Genomic DNA, 23,722 nt, shown 5'->3' with positions numbered 1-23,722 from the left:
TAGCATTTTTGAAGCCATAACTTTTTTATTTTTTTTCTTAGGTAGGGTCTCATTTTTTGCGGGATGAGGTGACCGTTTGATTGGTACTATTTTGTGGGACATACGCCTTTTTGATCGCTTGGTGTTGCACTTTTTGTTATGTAAGTTGACAAAAATGGCTTTTTTTGACACAGTTTTTATTTTTTATGGTGTTTATCGGACGGGGTGGATCATGTGATATATTTATAGAGCCGGTCGTTACAGACACGGTGGTATCTAATATGTGTAGTTAATTTTTTTTATTTTTTTTTATCTCTTATAAATGAGCGGATATAGGAAAAGGCAATTTATTTTATTTTTTATTAACATTTTATTTATTTTTTGCTTTTTTTATTTTCACACTTTTTTATCAAGTCCCTCTTGGATCTTGAAGATCCAGTGGGGCTGATGGCTGTACTATACTTTGCAATGTGCTTGCATTGCAAAGTATAGTACTATCATCATATTTCCTGATAGATGGCAACACCGGACTCCTTTGCAAAGCGTCCGGTTGCCATGGCAACCATCGAGCCGCTGCCATCGGAGCGCAGTAGCCCGATGGTTGAGAAAGGGAGCCCGTTCCCTCTATTAACCCCATGAATGGCGCTGCCACGGCATATAAGCGGTTACAGCAGAGTGTCAGCATACAGCTGACACTCGCTGCTGATGGTGGCCGCTCAGGAACTGAGCCGCCGCCATCCAATACAGCAGGGGGACCGTATCAGGGGCAGGGGGCACAGATGGGGGCAGGATACATGGATGGGGGGACCCCAACAGGGGCAGGGGGCACAGATGGGGGCAGGATACATGGAATGAACAGAACTGGTGGGTAACCTCAAATAAGACTTAACTTTTAATACAAAATTAAAAATAAAAAGGAGGCGAAAAGGTCGCTCGCCACAGTACAAGACACATTACAAATCTCTCAATGGTGAAAAAGTAAAAAATTACTATATGTAGTGCCAACAAACCTGAACGGGAGCAAAGGAGTGGGAGGGGAAGGGAGACTGTGTCTCTTTCTCCTATTGATCCCTCCCTATATGATTACACCTCCTAAATTTTCCCTAGGTGTCCCTACGCTGCGCCATGTGACTGCCCAGTTTCGTCAGAGAAGGGAGCAAGCGAGGGAACTATGTTGGCACATTAAGGGATATACTATAAATGAGACCACAATATCAGGCAAAATACAGCTATATCCCAAAAACACACTGCCCGACGCATTTCATTGGCCTAGGGCCAATTTTTTAGGGGACTTAAATAGATGAAGTACAGAAATACAAATTAGTCAATACATGAAATGCACAAAGCAAAATAGTCAAGGGATAAAGTGCAAACAGCAGCCAAAACTTCGCTTAGCAGCAGCGACAGAGGCTCCATCTGATCAAACTAATGGAGTGTTTCGTCCTCATAGCACAGCCCTCTAATTTCTTTGAAGCTTATAGTCATCCAGCCGGGCTTGTGGCAGCAGCGTGTTTTGCTTTGTGCACTTCATGTATTGACTACTTTGTATTGCTGTACTTCATCTACTCAAGTCCCCTGATGAATTGGCCCTAGGCCAATGAAACGCGTCGGGCAGTGTGTTTTTGGGATATAACTGTATTTTACTTGCTATTGTGGGCTTATTTATAGTATATCCCTTAATGTGCTAATATAGTTCCCTCGCTTGCTCCCTTCTCTGACAAAACTGGGCAGTCACATGGCGCAGCGCAAGGGCACCTAGGGACAATTTAGGAGGTGTAGACATATAGGGAGGGATCAATAGGAGAAAGAGACCCAGTCTCCCTTCCCATCCCACTCCTTTGCTTCCGTTCAGGTTTGTTGGCACTACATATAGCAATTTTGTACTTTTTCACCATTGAGAGATTTGTAATAAGTGTCTTGTACTGTGGTGAGCAACCTTTTCGCTTCCTTTTGGGTATTTTTAATGTTGTATTACCCACCAGTTCTGTTCATTTTTTGTATTTACAATTGGTTTTTTGGTTATCATTAGTGACCATTATACTACCGTGGTTAATTTAATATTTATGGCAGGATACATGGCCCAAAATCGCACAAAAAAGAAAAAAAACTATGGCTTTCAGAGACACCATTTTTTTTATTTTATAAAAAATGCTTTATTATGTAAAACTGAAACAAACAACCATAAAAAGTTGTCATATTTGGTATTGTCGCGTCCGTAACAACCTACTCTATAAAAATACCACATGATCTAACCTGTCAGATGAACATTGTAAATAACAAAAAATAAAAACTGTTCCAAAACAGCTATTTTTTGTTACTTTGCCTCACAAAAAGTGTTATATAGAGCAACCAAAAATCATATGTACCCTAAAATATAGTACCAACAAAATTGCCACCTTATCCCATAGTTTCCAAATTTTTGGGGGGAGTTTCTACTCTAGGGTTGCATCAGGGGGTCCTCAAATGTAACTTAAAATTATCCCAGTGAAATCCGCCTTCAAAAAACCATATGGTGTTCCTTTACTTCTGCGCCCTGCTGTGTGCTTGTACAGCAGTTTACGACCACGTATGGGGTGTTTCTGTAAACTACAGAATCAGGGCAATAAATATTGAGTTTTTTTGTCTGTTAACCCTTGTTTTGTTAGCGTAAAAAAATGGATTAAAATGGAAAATCTGCCAAAAAAGTGAAATTCTGAAATTTCATCTACATTTTCCTTTAATTCTTGTGGAACACATAAAGGGTTAACAAAGTTTGTAAAATCAGTTTTGAATACCTTGAGGGGTTTAGTTTAAAAAAATGGGGTAACTTTTTTGGAGTTTCTACTCTAGGGGTGCATCAGGGGGTCTTCAAATGTGACATGGTAACTTAAAATTATCCCAGTGAAATCCGCCTTCCAAAAACCATATGGCGTTCCTTTCCTTCTGCGCCCTGCCTTGTGCCTGTACAGCAGAAAATGGAAAATCTGCCAAAAAAGGGAAATTCCGAAATTCATCTACATTTTTCTTTAATTCTTGTGGAACACCTAAAGGGTTGAGAAAGTTTATAAAATCAGTTTCGAATACTTTGAGGGGTGTAGTTTCCAAAATGGGGCCATTTATGGGTGGTTTCTATTATGTAAGCCTCACAAAGGGACTTCAGACTTGAACTGGTCCTTAAAAACTGGGTTTTGGAAATTTTCTGAATAATTTTAGCATTTGCTTCTAAACATCTAAGCCTTCTAATGTCCCAAAAAATAAAATGTAATTTACAAAAGGATCCAAACATGAAGTAGACATATGGCAAAAGTAAAATAATAGCTATTTTAGGAGGTATCACTATGTGTTTTAACCACCTCCGGACTGCTGTACGCAGATTCGCGTTCCGGAGGTGGCAGCGCTGCGCACAATCACGCATATACGCGTCATCTCGCGAGACGCGAGATTTCGCTCAAAGCCGGCCCGCGCATGCGCATCGCGGGCCGGCAAAATTCAAAGAACAAGTTCGTCACCAGCCTGCCAGCAACGATCATTGGCTGGCAGGCTGGCGATTTTCAAAAAATCCAATCAAAAGTCATATAACAGATCATATTAGTAAATATGATCTGTTATATGGCTTGTCTGCTCCTGTGCTGGTCCTTTTCGTCGGTTGGATCCAGCACAGGAGCAGACTGAACTGTGAGTACACCAAACACTACACCTTAGCCCCAGATCACCCCCCTGCACCCCAATTAACCCTTTGATCACCCCTTTGATCGCCCCTGTCAATCACTAGTGAAAGGAAAAAAAGTGATCAGTGTAAACTGTCAATTTTTTTTTTCACTGGTATTGGCTGTTAGGTTTTAGGGATAGTTTAGGCCCCTTGGTTAGGTAGTTAGCGTCAGTTAGCGCCCACCCCACCGCACCGCAGTCACTTTTATTCGCTGAATAGCGTATCGCTAATCAGCATTTGTACTTTTATAGTATCTGTAAGTGATCAAAACTGATCACGGTCAGATCTATAATAGTATTAGTGTCACTTTAGTTCGCCCTCCACCCAAAACGCAGTGTTTGCCCGATCAGGCCTGATCGGTCGCCCACACGTGCGTTCACCCACGCCCGCCCCACCGCAGTGACAAAAAATATATATTTTTTGATCACTGCACATTCATTTTACACGCACTGCGGCGATAAAAAAATCAGTTTTGATATTTTTTATCAACCGCAGCGGCCTCCGGTACTTCGCTAGCCTCCCCTTTGTAAGACAGGCTTGCTTTTTTTCTTGGGTAGTCTCAGGGAATACCCCTAAATTTAGTAGTCCAAAATGTCAAACAGGGGGTATTCTTCTGAAGAGGCCTACAGGATTCTGACCCAGTCGGATGAGGAGTGGGAACCCTCATCTGACGAATCTAGCGGGTCAGAATATGAACCTGTGGAAAGCAGTGGCTCTCTGACCCAAAGTTCGGACGAGGAGGTGGAGGTCCCTGGCAGCACCAGGCGTACCCGGCCCCGTGTCGCTAGACCACAGGTTGCGCAGGATCCGCTTCAAGAGCAGCAGAGTGGGGCTGTCGCTGCCGGATCACGTGGTGAGGCATACACCAGCAGCGCAGCCCTCCCTGGACCTAGTACCAGCACTGCCGTACAACATGGTGACGTGGCGAGCACCAGAAGGGCAGTTGAAGCTGGTACGGTGGCACGTGCACTAGTTACCCCGTCGCAGCCACCGCACAGACAGGCCCGTAGAGCCCCTAGAATCCCTGAGGTGCTGGCAAACCCTGATTGGCAGTCACCAACTTCAGCCGCACCTGTAGTTCCCCCTTTCACCGCCCAGTCTGGAGTTCGGGTTGAGACAGCTCAAATCGGTTCGGCCCTGGGATTTTTTGAGCTGTTCTTGACTGCGGAGCTCTTGGACTTAGTCGTGGCAGAGACAAACCGGTATGCCACACAATTTATATCCGCCAACCCGGGAAGCTTTTATGCCCAGCCTTTCCGGTGGAAACCAGTCCAAGTTTCCGAAATTAAAATTTTTTTGGGCCTTCTCCTCAACATGGGCCTGACAAAAAAGCATGAATTGCGGTCACATTGGTCCACGCACCCGATTCATCACATGCCCATGTTCTCTGCTGCTATGTCCAGGGCACGATTTGAGGCCATCCTCCGTTTCCTGCATTTTAGCGACAACACCACCTCCCGTCCCAGAGGCCACCCAGCTTTTGACCGGCTCCACAAAATTCCGCCCCTCATAGACCATTTCAACCAGAAATTTGCAGATTTGTATACCCCCGAGCAAAACATCTGCGTAGACGAGTCCCTAATACATTTTACCGGGCGCCTTGGCTTCAAACAGTACATCCCAAGCAAGCGTGCCCAGTATGGGGTCAAATTGTATAAGCTCTGTGAAAGGGCCACATGCTATACCCACAAATTTCGGATCTATGAGGGAAAAGATCAGACCCTGGAGCCGGTCGGTTGCCCTGACTACCTGGGGAGCAGTGGGAAGACAGTCTGGGACTTGGTGTCACCCTTATTCGGCAAGGGGTACCGTCTTTATGTGGACAATTTTTATAAAAGTGTGGCCCTCTTTAGGCATTTGTTTCTAGAACGGATTTGCGCCTGTGGCACCGCGCGAACTAGTCGCGTGGGCTTCCACCAACGGCTTGTAACCACCCGTCTTGCAAGGGGGGAGTGGGCTGCCTTGTGTAACGAAGAACTGCTCGCGGTGAAATGGAGAGACAAGCGTGACGTTTACATGCTCTCCTCCATTCACGCAGACACGACAATCCAAATTGAGCGAGCAACCCGTGTCATTGAAAAACCCCTCTGTGTCCACGACTATAATGCGCTCATGGGAGGGGTGGACTTCAATGACCAGATGTTGTCTCCGTATTTAGTTTCCCGCAGAACCAGACGCTGGTATAAGAAGGTGTCTGTATATTTAATTCAATTGGCGCTGTACAATAGTTTTGTTCTCTACAGTAAGGCTGGGAGAACACGATCTTTCCTCAAATTCCAGGAAGAGATCATCGAGAACCTCCTTTACCCAGGAGGTTCCGTGGCCCCATCCACCAGTGTAGTTAGCCGTCTACACGAGCGACATTTCCCCAGTGTCGTTCCTGGTACCTCAACCCAACCGTCACCCCGAAAAAGATGTCGTGTCTGTAGCAGGAGTCGAATAAGGCGTGACACCCGCTATTTCTGTCCTGACTGTCCTGACCACCCTGCCCTATGCTTTGGTGAGTGTTTCCGGAAGTACCACACACAGGTACACCTAGCATAGGGATTGCATCTCACAGGACAGGCACACAGGGCTATTAGGGCCCTTTTACTCTCAGCTGCTGCAAACCTCTCCTTTCACCTGGGATAAAGTGCATAACGTACTTCGCCACATCTTTGGGAGATTTGCGCTTTGCACATTGTCCCATGGGGAAGGAGAGGTTTGTTCTATAAAGGTAAAAAAAACTAAACAAAAAAAAAAATACCGGTAAGTAAAAAAGTTAAAAAAAGTTAATATGTTCTGTTCTAAAGTTAATAAAGTTATTGCTTTGCGGCCTGGTTTTTTCTTTTTTCTTTTGTTTTTTTTACCTTCCAGGTGGACCAACCGATCGACCAGCTGCAGCACTGATGTGCATTCGGACAGAAGCATTGCGCTGCTGTCAGATTATACGCAAGTCGGTGTATGCGGCGCTGCAAGACGAGATTTCTCCTCTGCAGTAAAAGATATGTTTGCCGAGGCATATGAGCTGAGGAGGTGGCGGTGTTCATATACTTTGGCAAACACTTTGTATATATAAAAAAATAAATCCCAGCAATGATTTATTCATCCACATCGATTGATGTGAATGGAGAAATCTGGTTTGCCAGGGCATACGAGCTGAAGTGGGTATGGATGTTGGGCGGAGCTCCTATGTCCTGGCAGACGCCTTTCCCCTCCTTTTTTTTTTTTTGGCAGAGATTTTTTCATCCACATTGATCGATGCGAATGAAGAAATCTGTGCCGTTCATTTTTTTCTTTCAGCCCAGAGGCTGAACGGAAAAAAAAAATCTCATTACCCGTATCCTCAATATAAGGAGAATAGCAGAAACTCCTAATGCTGGGCATACATGTAATGATTGCGGAGACCCTCAAATGCCAGGACAGTACAAACACCCCACAAATAACACCATTTTGGAAAGAAGACACCCCAAGGTATTCGCTGAGGGGCATATTGAGTCCATGAAAGATTGAAATTTTTGTCCCAAGTTAGCGGAAAGGGAGACTTTGTGAGAACAAAATCAAAAAAATCAATTTCCGCTGACTTGTGCCAAAATTTTTTTTTTTCAATGAACTCGCCATGCCCCTCATTGAATACCTTGGGGTGTCTTCTTTCCAAAATGGGGTCACATGTGGGGTATTTATACTGCCCTGGCATTTTAGGGGCCCCAAAGCGTGAGAAGAACTCTGGTATCCAAATGTCTAAAAATGCCCTCCTAAAAGGAATTTGGGCACCTTTGCCCACCTAGGCTGCAAAAAAGTGTCACACATCTGGTATCTCTGTATTCAGGAGAAGTTGAGGAATGTGTTTTGGGGTGTCTTTTTACATATACCCATGCTGGGTGAGATAAATATCTTGGTCAAATGCCAACTTTGTATAAAAAAATGGGAAAAGTTGTCTTTTGCCAAGATATTTCTCTCACCCAGCATGGGTATATGTAAAATGACACCCCAAAACACATTCCCCACCTTCTCCTGAGTACGGAGATACCAGATGTGTGACACTTTTTTGCAGCCTAGGTGGGCAAAGGGGCCCACATTCCAAAGAGCACCTTTCGGATTTCACAGGTCATTAACCTACTTACCACAGGCCCCTGGAAAATGCCAGGACAGTATAACTACCCCACAAGTGACCCCATTTTGGAAAGAAGACACCCCAAGGTATTCCGTGAGGGGCATGGCGAGTTCCTAGAATTTTTTATTTTTTGTCACAAGTTAGTGAAATATGATGATTTTTTTTATTATTTTTTTTTTCATACAAAGTCTCATATTCCACTAACTTGTGACAAAAAATAAAAACTTCCATGAACTCACTATGCCCATCAGCGAATACCTTGGGGTCTCTTCTTTCCAAAATGGGGTCACTTGTGGGGTAGTTATACTGCCCTGGCATTCTAGGGGCCCAAATGTGTGGTAAGGAGTTTGAAATCAAATTCTGTAAAAAATGACCTGTGAAATCCGAAAGGTGCTCTTTGGAATATGGGCCCCTTTGCCCACCTAGGCTGCAAAAAAGTGTCACACATCTGGTATCTCCGTACTCAGGAGAAGGTGGGGAATGTGTTTTGGGGTGTCATTTTACATATACCCATGCTGGGTGAGAGAAATATCTTGGCAAAAGACAACTTTTCCCATTTTTTTATACAAAGTTGGCATTTGACCAAGATATTTATCTCACCCAGCATGGGTATATGTGAAAAGACACCCCAAAACACATTCCTCAACTTCTCCTGAATACAGAGATACCAGATGTGTGACACTTTTTTGCAGCCTAGGTGGGCAAAGGGGCCCATATTCCAAAGAGCACCTTTCGGATTTCACTCGTCATTTTTTACAGAATTTGATTTCAAACTCCTTACCACACATTTGGGCCCCTAGAATCCCAGGGCAGTATAACTACCCCACAAGTGACCCCATTTTGGAAAGAAGAGACCCCAAGGTATTCGCTGATGGGCATAGTGAGTTCATGGAAGTTTTTATTTTTTGTCACAAGTTAGTGGAATATGAGACTTTGTATGAAAAAAAAAAAAAATCATCATTTTCCACTAACTTGTGACAAAAAATAAAAAATTCTAGGAACTCGCCATGCCCCTCACGGAATACCTTGGGGTGTCTTCTTTCCAAAATGGGGTCACTTGTGGGGTAGTTATACTTCCCTGGCATTCTAGGGGCCCAAATGTGTGGTAAGGAGTTTGAAATCAAATTCTGTAAAAAATGACGAGTGAAATCCGAAAGGTGCTCTTTGGAATATGGGCCCCTTTGCCCACCTAGGCTGCAAAAAAGTGTCACACATCTGGTATCTCCGTACTCAGGAGAAGGTGGGGAATGTGTTTTGGGGTGTCATTTTACATATACCCATGCTGGGTGAGAGAAATATCTTGGCAAAAGACAACTTTTCCCATTTTTTTATACAAAGTTGGCATTTGACCAAGATATTTATCTCACCCAGCATGGGTACATGTAAAAAGACACCCCAAAACACATTCCTCAACTTCTCCTGAATACAGAGATACCAGATGTGTGACATTTTTTTGCAGCCTAGGTGGGCAAAGGGGCCCATATTCCAAAGAGCACCTTTCGGATTTCACTCGTCATTTTTTACAGAATTTGATTTCAAACTCCTTACCACACATTTGGGCCCCTAGAATGCCAGGGCAGTATAACTACCCCACAAGTGACCCCATTTTGGAAAGAAGAGACCCCAAGGTATTTCGTGATGGGCATAGTGAGTTCATAGAACTTTTTATTTTTTGTCACAAGTTAGTGAAATATGAGACTTTATAAGAAAAAAAAAAAAATCATCATTTTCCGCTAACTTGTGACAAAAAATAAAAAGTTCTCTGAACTCACTATGCCCATCAGCGAATACCTTAGGGTGTGTACTTTCCGAAATGGGGTCATTTGTGGGGTGTTTGTACTGTCTGGGCATTGTAGAACCTCAGCAAACATGACAGGTGCTCAGAAAGTCAGAGCTGCTTCAAAAAGCGGAAATTCACATTTTTGTACCATAGTTTGTAAACGCTATAACTTTTACCCAAACCATTTTTTTTTTACCCAAACATTTTTTTTTTATCAAAGACATGTAGAACAATAAATTTAGAGCAGAATTTATATATGGATCTCGTTTTTTCTGCAAAATTTGACAACTGAAAGTGAAAAATGTCATTTTTTTGCAAAAAATCGTTAAATTTCGATTAATAACAAAAAAAGTAAAAATGTCAGCAGCAATGAAATACCACCAAATGAAAGCTCTATTAGTGAGAAGAAAAGGAGGTAAAATTCATTTGGGTGGTAAGTTGCATGACCGAGCAATAAACTGTGAAAGTAGTGTAGGTCAGAAGTGTAAAAAGTGGCCTGGTCTTTCAGGGTGTTTAAGCACTGGGGGCTGAGGTGGTTAAAAGCCGAGAAATAGAAATTTTGAAAATTTCTAACTTTTCCACATTTTTGGTAAATTTGGTTTTTTTTTTTAATAAAAAGAATTAAATATTTTGACTCCAATTTATCACTGTCATGAAGTACAATATGTGATGAGAAAACAATCTCAGAATGGCTTGGATAAGTAAAAGCGTTTTAAAGTTATCACCACATAAAGTGACACTGGTCAGATTTGCAAAAAATGGCCTGGTCCTTAAGGTGAAAAATGGCAGGGTCCTGAAGAGGTTAATAGGGCCTGCACAGTCGGAGCAGCTTGTCGCCAATCCCCTTTTTTCCTAGACTTGGCAAGGGCAGTGTAAAATGCAGATTGCCACTAGAAAAGTCACAAACGCATTGAAAGGTCTTAAGTCCCGTGGATATGCAACTTTTCTATGCCAAAAAGAGGCGTAAGTGGAATGATAAATGTTTTCTTGCTTGTAAAAAACACCATGATTTTCATGAATTTTTTTATAATTGTTTTTTATTTAGACAGTTTTTAACATGCATTTTTTCAGTCTTATAGAAAATCCTGTTAGAGGACACCTGAAAAAAATCCACAACAGATTTACTAATCCTGTAGACTTAAAGGGGTTCTGTACATTTTTATTACTTATCAGCTATCCTTTGCATCTGATCTGCTGTTTGAGAAGGCAGCGGCGCTTGCAGTAGTGCCATGGCCTACTCGCTGTTTCCCACAGGCCAGTGACATCACAACTATGGACGTGGCCTTGGCACGGCTCAGCCCCATTGAGGTGTATGCAGGTAAAAGAGAGAAGGCTGTGGCGCTAGCACCGCTGCCTTCTCAAACAGCTGATCGGTGGGGGTCCCGGTTGTCAGACCCCCATCGATCAGATGCTGATGATCTAAAAAGGTACAGAACCCCTTTAAGGTGCCCATAAACATTTTGCATGCACAGGGAAACTCTCTGCTCGTTGGAGGTAGCAGGACCTGACACTCCCAGTGTGGTTACTTTGCATGATCACGCTGGGAGCATCAGCATTAGCTTGCTGCAGATGTGAACGCAGACTAATGATAAGGTAAAAAAAAAGTATTAAAGACAATCTAAAAGCAGGCCTTCTTCGATTAAACTTTGGACAAGGCAGCCTGGTTCATTTATTAAGGGTGAGGGAATGGAAGGTGGGCAAAATAACCACCAAACCACAAAGGGAGAGACCTTTTCCTTACTAAAGAGAACCCGTCACCATGAAAATGCAGTCCAATCCACATTAATCAGTTTTGTGGGAAAAGATTCAGTATAACTTACCGTATATATTTTATTTGATAAATGGGTATTGGAAATGGGTGGCTCTACACAATAGGTAAGATGTATGGGTGCTACTATCAATAGATCCCCCCTATCAATGAATAATAAGTATAGCAATTGGAGATAGGCACAACCAGAATATTTGGTTCACTTGGAATAACAATATATTTATTGCACATCAGATAATAAAAATATTATAAACATATATAAAAAATATTGGCGGCAGTCAATAGCAATAAAACAATATTAATAAAACACTAAAACAAGGAGATAGGTTATATCTCCAATTGATGATGTAGAGGACTCCAACCCTATATGGTGAAGCAGAGTTGGATCTATTACAATTGTCTCTCCAGAAGCAATGTGGTAAATTGATTGTGTGCTGTGCATCACTCCATGTCCTCCCCAAAGTTGGTTTAAAGTGGGGATATGTAATACACTTGTTGTTCGTCTACTTCAAAATAACCCCTGATTTCTACAATTGTAGTATCGGCATCACAGAGTACTCACAGTTGATGTCTCCAGACCGTGGATAATGTTGCACGCTGTGTGGCGTCCCACCTGTGTTCAGAGTGACTGCGGCTCCTTGTGTAGTGAGTCTCGTGGGATATCTCGAGATCTTAGATGTTAACCCTGTTATACTTGCCGGCTTTTGATCCTGGGGTCTATGAGTTAGTAGATAGCTGCTTTTGGTAGTTAATCAAGCTAGTAAGCACGATTTCCTGGATAAAAAAAGTCCTCTGTAATGTTTCAGTTGCGCAACTTTGTACTTGTTTCCTCAAAATATAATGCTGGGGCACTTCATCAAACTTGGGCACTTCATCAAACCAAATGGGGCACTTCATCAAACCAAATGCGTTTCGGAGTGTATATAATTTCCCACTCCTTCTTCATTTGCGCAACTAAAACATTACAGAGGACTTTTATCCAGGAAATCGTGCTCACTAGCTTGATTAACTACCAAAAGCAGCTGTCTACTAACTCATAGACCCCAGGATCAAAAGCCGGCAAGTATAACAGGGTTACATAAGTAACTGACAGCCATCCCTGTGACTGTGCATCCCTGTCCTATGCTTAGGACCGCCCACATGACTCCTTAGCTCAGCTCCTCCTGCTGCACTATAACATGCTGCCCACAGATTGAACTGCATTTTGATGGTGACAGGATCTCTTTAAAGCATTCCCCTCCTCACTGCCCAGTGTTCTTTATTCACCAGCAATAAACAGGCAGTTTATCAAACCTGTCACCGGTCTGGGAGCATTCGAATTTCTCCACAGCTTTCAGTCTTTACAAAAACAGCTGAAGTAATTGCTGCTGCTTCCCAAGAGTCCACAAAGCAAGCATCTACTTAGACATTTCATTTTGGAGGAAATTAAAATGTAATTACTATTTCTTTTAATTTGATTAAGAATCATATTACTGTCTTGTCTGGATGTAACAGTTAATATAATTATCGTGAACTTCTTTGAACTAGAACTTAAAGTAAATCTGTCACCAGCAATCTCCCTATCAAACTGTCTGTAGAGACACGCTGTGGTTTACCTGATTAAAATGCAGTTTTATTGATCTGAGGCTCTATTTCTGAATTATGATAATTTTTTTAAATATGCAAATATTGGTGCAATTTAGGCATCAACATAGCTCTTGTTGCACCCAAGTGCTGTGGCTGGGTTTGGGGTGGTCCCAACACTTCCTTGGGTCACCCAGACACTGTCAAGGTGTCACCACATGTTGCTGCTCTCTGGAGGGAATGACAAGGAGTGCTTCACCCCAGTGGGAAATAAGTCCAGAGTCAGAGTTTGGAGTAAACCAGCGTGCTTCTTTACTGGCGGAACTCAACTGCAAAACAATACAGGCAAGGCTCTGAGCTGGCTTCTCCAGTCTCCTCCCTGGCAGAAGAAGGTTCTGTGCTGAGGAAAGGCCTGAGTTAGCTGTCTCTCGCTCTCTCTTTAAGAAAGCTGGTGGCCCAAAATCTGTGGCTCAGGCCTCTGGCTGGCCCTCTGGTTATAGGGTCTGCGGCTCAGTCCTCTGGCTGGCCCTCTGGTCAAAGGGTTGATGATCCAGGGTCTGTGGCAGAGCATCCCTGTCTCATTGTCTTTTTCTGGTCACTCGTACAGTCTGGCAAAGTCTTTTATACAAAACACTGGTCCCTATCTGTAGACAACTAGGGGCTCTTACGGCTCTCCTTATAGACAGTCTGTAACAGTACTAGAACCTTCTAGTGGGAGGGGTGGAGTGGAGAAGTACAGACTGAACAGAAATAATGTTGCAGTTTTAGTCTGTCATAGACTTGTATAGGGTTTCAATACAAGTCTATAGGAACGAATAAGCAGTTTTTCCAGACATAATCAAGTCTTCAGACAAAAACAACAGACCTAAAACAGACAGTCAACATGTCAGTGTTTCGTTTTTTTCCCTTCCAAAACTTAATGCATAATCCATTATAGTAACTATGGAAGATTTTGAACTTCTTAGTGCATAGATAGAAAGTCACAAAGTCTCTCAGTATTAGCTGGATGTGCATTAACCCTTTGCACAGTGCAGATAAAGTGCAATAAACAGGATATATTACAATAAACATAAAATGCAGTTCAACAATATAAAACAGTATAATTGTAAACAACCACATATATTATAGTAAAAGTTAACCCTTCCAAGTGCACTAAGTAATTGAGTTGATGGCTTTGCGTAATAGCATTAGGGGCAAATGTCCATTATCTAAAGTACCCTTGTTCCAGGGCACAAATTAGCTCCAGTCCTATCTGTGCCCCAGCCCCTCCCTCACTGCTTTGCCGCTGTCTCGCCCTGTCAATCAAAGCAGTGAGGTAGGGGCTGGGCACAGAAAGGAGAGGAGCTTGGGTGCAAAAAGAGCAATGATGATGTCCTCATTGCAGCAAAGGTCTAATTTGCATATTAAGAAAAAGTATCATAACTAGGGAATGGAGCCTTGAATCAACAAAAAAAACAAAACCTGGTTTTAATCAGGTGAACCACAGCTATGTGTCTATGCAAATAATTTGATATGGAGGTCACTGGTGACAGATTCACTTTAAAGAGCACCTGTCAATAGAACCAACCCTATTAAACCAGGCATACTGGCCAGTAGGCTTGATCCTGCTCAGTTGTGGCGTTTCCAAGAAGAGAGACTTTTATTCTTTATGCAATCAAGAGCCTCAGTGCATGAAGGGGGCATGACCAGTACTGGAAAACTGAGGAGCAAAGGTGCACTGAGGGGCAAGGCCCCACCCCTTGGTGCACTGAAGCCCTAATTTGCATAAACAATAGAAGTCTTTTTTATCAAAAACACAGCATCTGATTTATTTAAAACAGAAACCATTTATATCAGTAGGATCAAACCTACCATGCAGTTTGCTTACAGGTACTCTTTAAAGGTTTTTAGGGGGCAGATATTTTTTATTTCAATGGGGCTGTGTCTTTTGCGGCCCCATTGAAATCAATGCGGATCCATTTATACGGTCGTGTGAATGCACCATTAGTTTGTTAAACCCTTTATGAATTAATCAAATATTCAAAGATGGTGGCTCACTCTGGACGAAATTATAGAATTGGTGCTGCTAACCCGCAAGAGGGACACCCACCCTCTGGTCAAAAAACAGTATCTATAGAATAAAATTAGGGTGAGCACTCAGCAAATGGCGTTTTGGAAATTAAAAGTTTAATTAAACACTAAAATAATGTTAAAATACTAAAATACGAAATGAAGGATAAATATGTATATACAATTTCATACATTAACAATTCGCATAGATATGCATTTGTCCCATTAGGTATACACAGTCTCTTTATAGGACAATGTGTTGTTGTATATGGTTGTTGAGTATAGTAAATGTCCTGTATAGGTTATCCTACTAAAGCATCTCTTTCAACAATCATATGCTGGTTGATAATGTCTTCGGTAATGTCACCCAATATCATATATATTTGTTCAGCTTTGCGCTCGCTGATTAAAATTTTGTGGTGCCGGTCATGCTGGTGTTAGGGCAGATTACGGAGGTAACTGTGTCTTACCTTCCTCGTGTCTGTCCCAAGTTTTCCTGTAATCCAGCGAGGGCAACGCAGGACACAGTTGGCGTGGCTCTGCGCGCTCCTTCGTAGACTCACCGACTTCTCGCGGGAGTTGAAGCTCGCTTCCGGCTTAGTCCGTTCACGTGACTTGTATCCAGCGCAACAAGCACAACAGAGAGTCTATCTTTTCCAGGTTGTTAAATTTCTCGCATGGCCATGCAAGTTACTGCAGAGATATTTTCTTCTTTATTAAAGCGATCCAGCCCAAACGGGATCGCTTTAATAAAGAAGAAAATATCTCCGCAGTAACTTGCATGGCCATGCGAGAAATTTAACAACCTGGAAAAGATAGACTCTCTCTTGTGCTTGTTGCGCTGGGTACAAGTCACGTGAACGGACTAAGCCGGAAGAGAGCTTCAACTCCCGCGAGAAGTCGGTGAGTCTACGAAGGAGCGTGCAGAGCCAAGCCAACTGTGTCCTGCGTTACACCCGCTGGATTACAGGAAAACTTGGGACAGACACGAGGAAGGTAAGACACAGTTACCTCCGTAATCTGCCCTAACACCGGCATGACCGGCACCACAAAATTTTAATCAGCGAGCGCAAAGCTGAACAAATATATATGATATTGGGTGACATTACCGAAGACGTACCATTTATTATCAACCAGCATATGATTGTTGAAAGAGACGCTTTAGTAGGATAACCTATACAGGACATTTACTATACTCAACAACCATATACAACAACACATTGTCCTATAAAGAGACTGCGTATACCTAATGGGACAAATGCATATCTATGCGAATTGTTAATGTATGAAATTGTATATACATATTTATCCTTCATTTCGTATTTTAGTATTTTAACATTATTTTAGTGTTTATTTTAGTGTTTAATTAAACTTTTAATTTCCAAAACGCCATTTGCTCACCCTAATTTTATTCTATAGATACTGCTTTACGAATTAATAAATAGAAAAAATAGATAGTTTGAACTATGGCACATTCAAGAGAAAAAAGTGCTGTGTACCCCCACAAACAAGTACTGTAGGTCTGGATGAGCAGGCATTTGCTGGGTGATGAGAGGGACCAAAAAGCAGGGACCCTCAGACACCCAGGAGGCGTAGATCAGTGAGGTGAGAGTACCTTTTGTTTATCTCATTGTGCCATTCTGTAAGAAAAAAGTTGTCAGCGAGACAGCTCCTTTTTTTTTTAATTATGGGACCAATGGGATTTTAATATACATGGTATGTTGCACAAAAAAGTATCATTGACATATATACTGTATAGATGATGACTGAAAAAAATACTTATATAGGGTAACAAATTCTATCAAAAATGAAGCAGAACAAAGATTGAAATGGTGTGTTCCTGTATCTCCATTGCAGTTCCTGGAAATAAGACTTTTACTACTCCTGGGAAAACTTGAAATTAAATTTCCGGACAAATTGAAAAGACTACATAATAATAGATTGTAGAATCCTACGGAATATAAAAAAAAAAAAACTCAATGTCACCTTACTGTCATTATTAATTCACCACCTAAAAGAAGCTGAACAAAGCTTTCTTAGGGTAAAAATGCAAATGCTGCTGTTAATAAATGGGGGTGAGGTCTGAAAAATTAATCAACTGTGATGCGTTGAAGTTAAAGCAATGTGTTGACTATTTTAAAGTCTGGTGGATCTTAACCCCATGCCTCCTGTGACAGATAATGTCATTCGTGATCATTGGCATTTCATGTCATTATCTTTTCCAGGACAACCCCAATGTACAGATAAATATACAGAATATTGTTTTTCTTCTCTAGGTGTTGGAATGTGTGTACAACCATTATACCTGGGAGAAATAGCACCCAAGAAAATAAGGGGTCTTACATCCGTGGGCATTAATATTTTCCTGACTGTTGGGATCTTGGCAGGACAGATCATTGGCTTACGGTATGAACTGTCTAAAGATACAGTTTCAATGCTCTTATAGTTAGAAAAATAACATTAGTAGTGTTCTACATTGATATCATGAGTTTAAGCTACACTGTATGGACAAAAGTATTAGGGTAGTTTCCGAGGAGCGTGTCCAGTGTGGAAAACACGTTCTGTGTGGGAGAGTGATTTCTCATTATGGACACTGCTTGTTTCACAGGAGTGCACAGCATTATAATGATTTATATCGAATATTATAATTATAATGAATTTAATGGAGGCTGCTATGGGACTCAGTGAATGTGGTACTTAGTGTTAAGTTCCCGTCTTAAAGAGATTGCCTTGATGTCGGCAGACAGGCACAGATAATTTTGTACAAAAATATTTGCTAAGAATCTCACATTTACAACGTAGCATTAGTATTTTATATAGTGAGTATGGCATTATTATATTTACTTGTTTTATTGTTTGTGTTTGAAAATTGCTGTTGCATTTTGTTTGTTTTCTATTATAATGCTTTATATGGCTGTGTGTCTCTGGCTGACCTTGCGTCTACTGAATTACACTGATTGCATGACTTTACAACAATTAGATACAAGGTCAGCCAGAGACACACAGCATTATACATCAGTGTAATGCTGTGTGGTCCTGTAAAAGGAGCAGTATACATAACAGGATACCACGCTCTCACACAAAGTGTGTTTTCTGCATTGAATGCGCTCGTCTGAAAATACCCTTAGGACACAGCTCTTAATTACTTAATTCAAATGTTTCATTCAGTCCCATTACCACAGGTGTATAAAATCCAGCCTCTAGCCATGCAGTCTGCCTATTGTAAGGGATCGTCTCTTTTCAGGGGGTCACACTCACAGATATCTTCGCAGACACGATTATAATGTCCAAACTCTTGCTTTATTTCAGACACTTTAGCAAAGCACAGGTTAAGAAGTCGCAGCTTCAACTTATCACGTGTTACATCCACACAAAATAACAAACGCTTGCCCGGCTAGGCTCTAACTAAACACATAAGCGTATCCCTGACTCACCTAGAGAGCCCTGTTCACACATGGAACACAAATGCGGCTTTCCTCAGCCATTCAGTCCAGCAACCTCCAGGCTGTGACACTTCAATACCTTTTGGGGGATTGTGGCCCAGTAGTCCTCCAGACTCTGGCCTCGTGATCCTTGTTTCACAGGCGTCACCGCGTCCCCCAAAGTTCAGGCTATCGCCTAGCCTCGTGGCCCCTCAGCCCACCCGGCTGAGACCACTCACCAGGACTCTGCTTCACCAAACACTCCAGAGTGAGCCACACCCAAGATCCAGTAGCAGGATTAAATAGGATCCCTGGACATGAGCATGCCTCAAGTCCCAGACTGGAACCTGGGGAAACAACACCTCAATGTTCACATTGCCATATTATGCAGACATTTGTGAGAGAATGAATGACTCTAAAGAGCTCACTGAATTCCAGCATGGTACTGTAATAGGATGCTACCATTGCAACAAGTTCATTATATTTCTTCCGTCCTAGATATTCCATGAAATACTGTGAGTGGTATTATTGCAATGTGGAAGCATTTAGGAATCAAAGCAACTTGGCCATGGAGTGATAGACCACATAAAGTTACAGAGCGGGGTCACAGAGTACTAAGGGGCATAGTGCATAAAAGTCACCAATGTGATAATGTTATGGGGTTGTTTTTCAGGGGTTGGCCAGGTCTCTTAATCCCAGTGAAGGAAAAGCTTAATGCTTCGGCATACCAATACATTTTGGACAATTGTATGCTTCCATCATTGTGGGAACAGTTTGGGGAAGGCCTTTTTCTGTTCCAGCATGACTGTGCTCCAGTGCACAAAGCAAGGTCCATAAAAGCATGGTTGGGTTTGATGTGGATGAACTTGACTGACCTGCACAGAGTCTTGACCTCAACCCTATTGAACACCTCTGGGATGAACTAAAGTGGAGCTTGCGAGCCAGGCTCTCTCATCTAACATTGGAGTCTGACTTCACAAATGCTCTTCTGAATGAACAGGCATAAATTCCCACAGAAAAACTCTAAAATCGCGTTGAAAACCTTCCCAGAGAAGGCGAAGCTGTCTTTGCTCCAAACAGGGGAACCAATTCCATATTAATGCCTAGGGACTGGCTCCTGTAGGAGGTGTAACACGTTAGTGTCCCAATACTTTAGTCCATGTAGTGTATATTATGTCTTTATAATGTCATCACATATGTTTTGTATGTCCCAGAGAGGTGCTGGGTGGTGAAAACACCTGGTCTTTACTACTGTCTTCTTGTGCCATTCCGGCACTCATACAACTAGTGACACTACCATGCTTTCCTGAGAGTCCCAGATACCTTCTACTAGACAAGAAAGATGAATATCGATGTCAGAAGGGTAAGACATAAAACCTTTTAAAAAAGCATTGTAGAATTCACATCGAGATTTTTTAAATGTTATGTTAAAAATGTTAATGCACAGAATGAATTTATGTATATTTAGAAAAGCAATAAAGTTAGGATCCTTAAAAAGTTATCTGGCCTTATTAAAATCTTCCCAAAATCCATACAGTGGTGCTTTAAGGTTGGTGAATCTTTCATAATTTTCTATATTTCTGCATACATTTTTTAGAAATGTTTTGGAAGGACCTGAAGCGAGCAGTTCATGGGAGGAAACCCACCAAAATAACAGAGTTGAAGCTATTTTGTATGGAGGATTGGGCTAAAATTCATACAAGCCGATATGCAGGACTAATGAAAAACTAATTGTAGTTATTGCTGCACAGGGAGAGTCACTCTAGAAAGTGAAAGTAACAGGGTTCACATATTTTTGCCACAGACATGTGATATTGGATCATTTCCCTCAATAAATAAATTACCAAATCTAATATTTTGACAAAGTTGTTTGATTTGGTTATCTTTATCTACTTTTAGGACTTGTGTGAAAATCTGATGTAGTTTTAGGTCATATTTATGCAAAAATATAGAAAATTCTGCAGAGTTCATAAAGTTTCAAGCACCACTGTAAATGCGATACAGCCTATACTCAACATATATTCCTTTGCCATTTCTAGTTCTGCTGCTCCAGTCCTCCCTGCCATGATTTATTTACTTGACTGAACTATGATATGCCATATACTTTGCACCATTGCTGCAGCCAATCAGTGCACAAGACTGCTGGGGTCAGCGTTTGGCTGCAGTGGTCACATGGGGTATATGACTACATTAGTGCTGCAGCCATGTAAACATAGACCACAGCTGAAGAGCAGAGTGGTGGTGCCAGAAATGGTAGATGATTAAGTGGTAAGTATAAGATCTTTTTATAGCATTTAGGAGCTTTTGGGGATATGGGGGTAAGCCACAGTGACCCAGGCATATAGTCATCCAGACTTCTCCAGAGTAGTACCATCCACAGCTCCCCTCTTATTCAGACAGCCACAGTCGCTTCATTACATAGCCATCCAAAGTGGCCCCAGAACAGTACCCACTTTTGTGGGACCATTACCAAGCCAGCCAATGTTGTTGGGGAATCCTGGTTGGGAACCACGGTTAGTTTTATTTTGAATTGAACTATACTGAATAAAACTTGTGAATTTGATGGATTATTTTTTCTCTTTTTTTAACCATGCAACTACGTCGTTTTGAAATTCAGATGGTATATTTTATTGTCTTTAACCAGTACTTAAATCATTTTATGGTGCACACCACTACCAAATGGAAATGGATGATATCCAGCAAGAATTACGTGCTTCAAACGGAGAGAAACAGAAAAAGATGCTGGAGCTGTTCTTTGATCAGTCAATAAAATGGCAACTTATTACCATTATTGTAACTAACATTGGACAGCAGCTCTGTGGAATCAATGCAGTAAGTGTCAGACTTTCCTTATACTTAACCTCATGTCAGACCACATGTCCACAGCCTAGTATTTACCCGGTAGTCACTGTAAGTACTAGTCATAATATTCTCAGCTGATTTCTGTTACATTGTGAGTACATTTTTTGTACTTCATAATCACAACTGTTATAGATATTGTCTCCAAGTGTATGGCAATATGTCTGATCTTTGTTGCTTCTATAACTGCCTGCATTAGACAGTAGTAGAAACTTAAAGGGCTTCTGTCACCCCCCAAAACTCATTTTTAATTTTTGGGCATATTAAAATCCTTATTGTACGACTATTCAATATATAGGGCTCTTACCTTGTTCTGTGGCTTTGTTTCATTAAAAATTGAGCTTTTAAAATATGCAAATTACTTCACTACCAGCAAGTACGGCGTCTACTTGCTGGTAGCCGCCGCATCCTCCTTTTAAAAAACCGCCCCATCCTCCAGTTGATTGATAGGGCCAGCGAGCGCTCTCCTCCTCCGCCTGGCCCTGTCAGCATTTCAAATCCCGCGCCTGCGCCTTACGTGTCTTCATTCGGCACAGTCGCTCTGAGAGAAGGACGCTCGCTTCCTCAGCACTCCCTCAGTGCGCCTGCGCAGATGACGTCACCTCTAAACCCGAAAGAGAAGACATCATCGGCGCAGGCGCACTGAGGAAGTGCTGAGGAAGCGAGCGTCCTTCTCTCAAAGCGCCTGCGCCGAATGAAGACACGTAAGGCGCAGGCGCGGGATTTGAAATGCTGACAGGGCCAGCCGGAGGAGGAGAGCGCTCGCTGGCCCTGTCAATCAACTGGAGGAGGGGGCGTTTTTTTAAAAGGAGGATGCGGCGGCTACCAGCAAGTAGACGCCCTACTTGCTGGTAGTGAAGTAATTTGCATATTTTAAAAGCTCAATTTTTTTATGAAACAAAGCCACAGAGCAAGGTAAGAGCCCTATAAATTGAATAGTCGTACAATAAGGATTTTAATATGCCCAAAAATGAGTTTTGGGGGGTGACAGAAGCCCTTTAAGAGATTGTCCGAGTTAAAAAAAAATGGAAAAAAGGCAGGGAAGGGATTAAAGCAATAAAAGAACTCACACTTACCAGTCCAAACCCACCTTCCACTTCAGCGCCCTTGCTCAGACCCTCTCTGTTGCTACAGCCATGATGATTTTTTGGGCTGTAGTAGTGATAAACCGCTGCAAACAGTCACTGGCCTGAGTGGTATACGGCATGAGAACCCTAAGCACAGTGATTGGCTGCAATGATCACACCTAGTATATGAACACATCGCTGCTGCAGTCATGCAAACTAAGCCAGGCGAGCAGAGGGGGTTTATACCTGAGAATATAACTTCTTTTATTGTAACACCTTCCTGTCTTTTTTCCCTCTTAACACCCTACAGCTTTGGCATAGGACATAAAACATAAGCACTCACACATGGATATATTATGAATTGTTGTACAGAGCTGTAATAAGGCCCCTACAGAGTCCAGGAAGCCTTAGAGTATCTCTACATACCTCTGATTTCATGTGAAGGAATATGGTGGCTTTTCCATACAAATTAATTCAAAAATATATTGTGCCATGTTTCATAACATGCAGCATTGAAAGGTACGTATTGTTCCCTAGAAGCATTGCTTCCTCAGTCAAAGGAGCATCGTACATATGCAGTACCCAAGAAATGGGGCCCTGCAAAATGTTAATTTGGTACATTACTAAAATGATTAAAGGGGTGATCCAAGTTCTCAAACAGCTCCCTCATGTGCCGGGCCCCTCACAGGCAATATACTTACCCTGCTCCCGGCGCCCCCATGGTCCCCGCACCACCGCTGCTGCCTCATCCTGTAAAGCAGAAGCCTATGAGCCAGTTTACAGCTGGAGGCAAGGAAAGAGACTATTTTTACCAGGAGAAACATCATTCCTGTGAAGGAGAGTATCTCTGAGGGAAGGATATCCAAAGACTGTGTAGGATTACAAGGCCACGAGTGTTAGCACGATATTTGCTTGTTATGGCTATAGACCTTGCTGGAAGGATTAACAGTTTTAAGGGTGTATTAGACTGACAGATTTTCTGGCAGGTTATCGCCAACAAGCGTTCCTATGAACGCTCATTAGGGAACATCTGGCAGTCTAATTTTGCCTCCAAATGCCTAAAGAACGAGCAAAATCTTGTTTAAAAGCATGCCAAAAAATCACAAAGGTGCCAGTGGCAGATTGCTCTGTGTAATAGCCATCTGCCGCCAGCACACAACTGCCCTGCATGGGGACAAGTAATGGCATAGCGGTTCCTCCTCCCCATGCCACGAAGGACATCACTGCTTGTAATAGCGGTGTCCTCCACTAGCTATCTAATGATTGCTGGGAGGGAATGCTTCCCTCCCGACAGTCGTCTGTGGCATTGGGGTGTCTAATACACCCTTTAGCAGCACCTTTCACACTTATATAGTGGTTCTGCTGACCATTTGACGATCTGCATCCCTGAGTCCGGGAATTGCACAAGTAATTATGAGACTTTTGCACGAGGATGTTTTGTAGTCTCTGGTGCC

At 42.2% G+C, this 23,722-nt stretch overlaps 1 protein-coding gene across 3 annotated transcripts in view; it reads left to right on the top strand.

The window, feature by feature from the left end:
• Positions 1-23,722, top strand: part of LOC120991439 (solute carrier family 2, facilitated glucose transporter member 11-like) — a 105,690-nt gene that overhangs the window by 62,354 nt on the left and 19,614 nt on the right. For all 3 annotated transcript variants that reach the window (XM_040420258.1, XM_040420259.1, XM_040420257.1), the window contains 3 exons: positions 17,197-17,326; positions 19,557-19,705; positions 20,987-21,174. In XM_040420258.1, the coding sequence (XP_040276192.1) occupies positions 17,197-17,326; positions 19,557-19,705; positions 20,987-21,174 (467 nt within the window). The remainder of the gene's footprint in view (positions 1-17,196; positions 17,327-19,556; positions 19,706-20,986; positions 21,175-23,722) is intronic.

The sequence above is a fragment of the Bufo bufo genome, chromosome 2 (genome assembly GCF_905171765.1).
Source record: "Bufo bufo chromosome 2, aBufBuf1.1, whole genome shotgun sequence".
Classification (NCBI taxonomy): Eukaryota; Metazoa; Chordata; class Amphibia; order Anura; family Bufonidae; genus Bufo; species Bufo bufo.
Note: the sequence above shows the minus strand (reverse complement) of the source record. Positions and strands in the feature narration are given on the sequence as shown.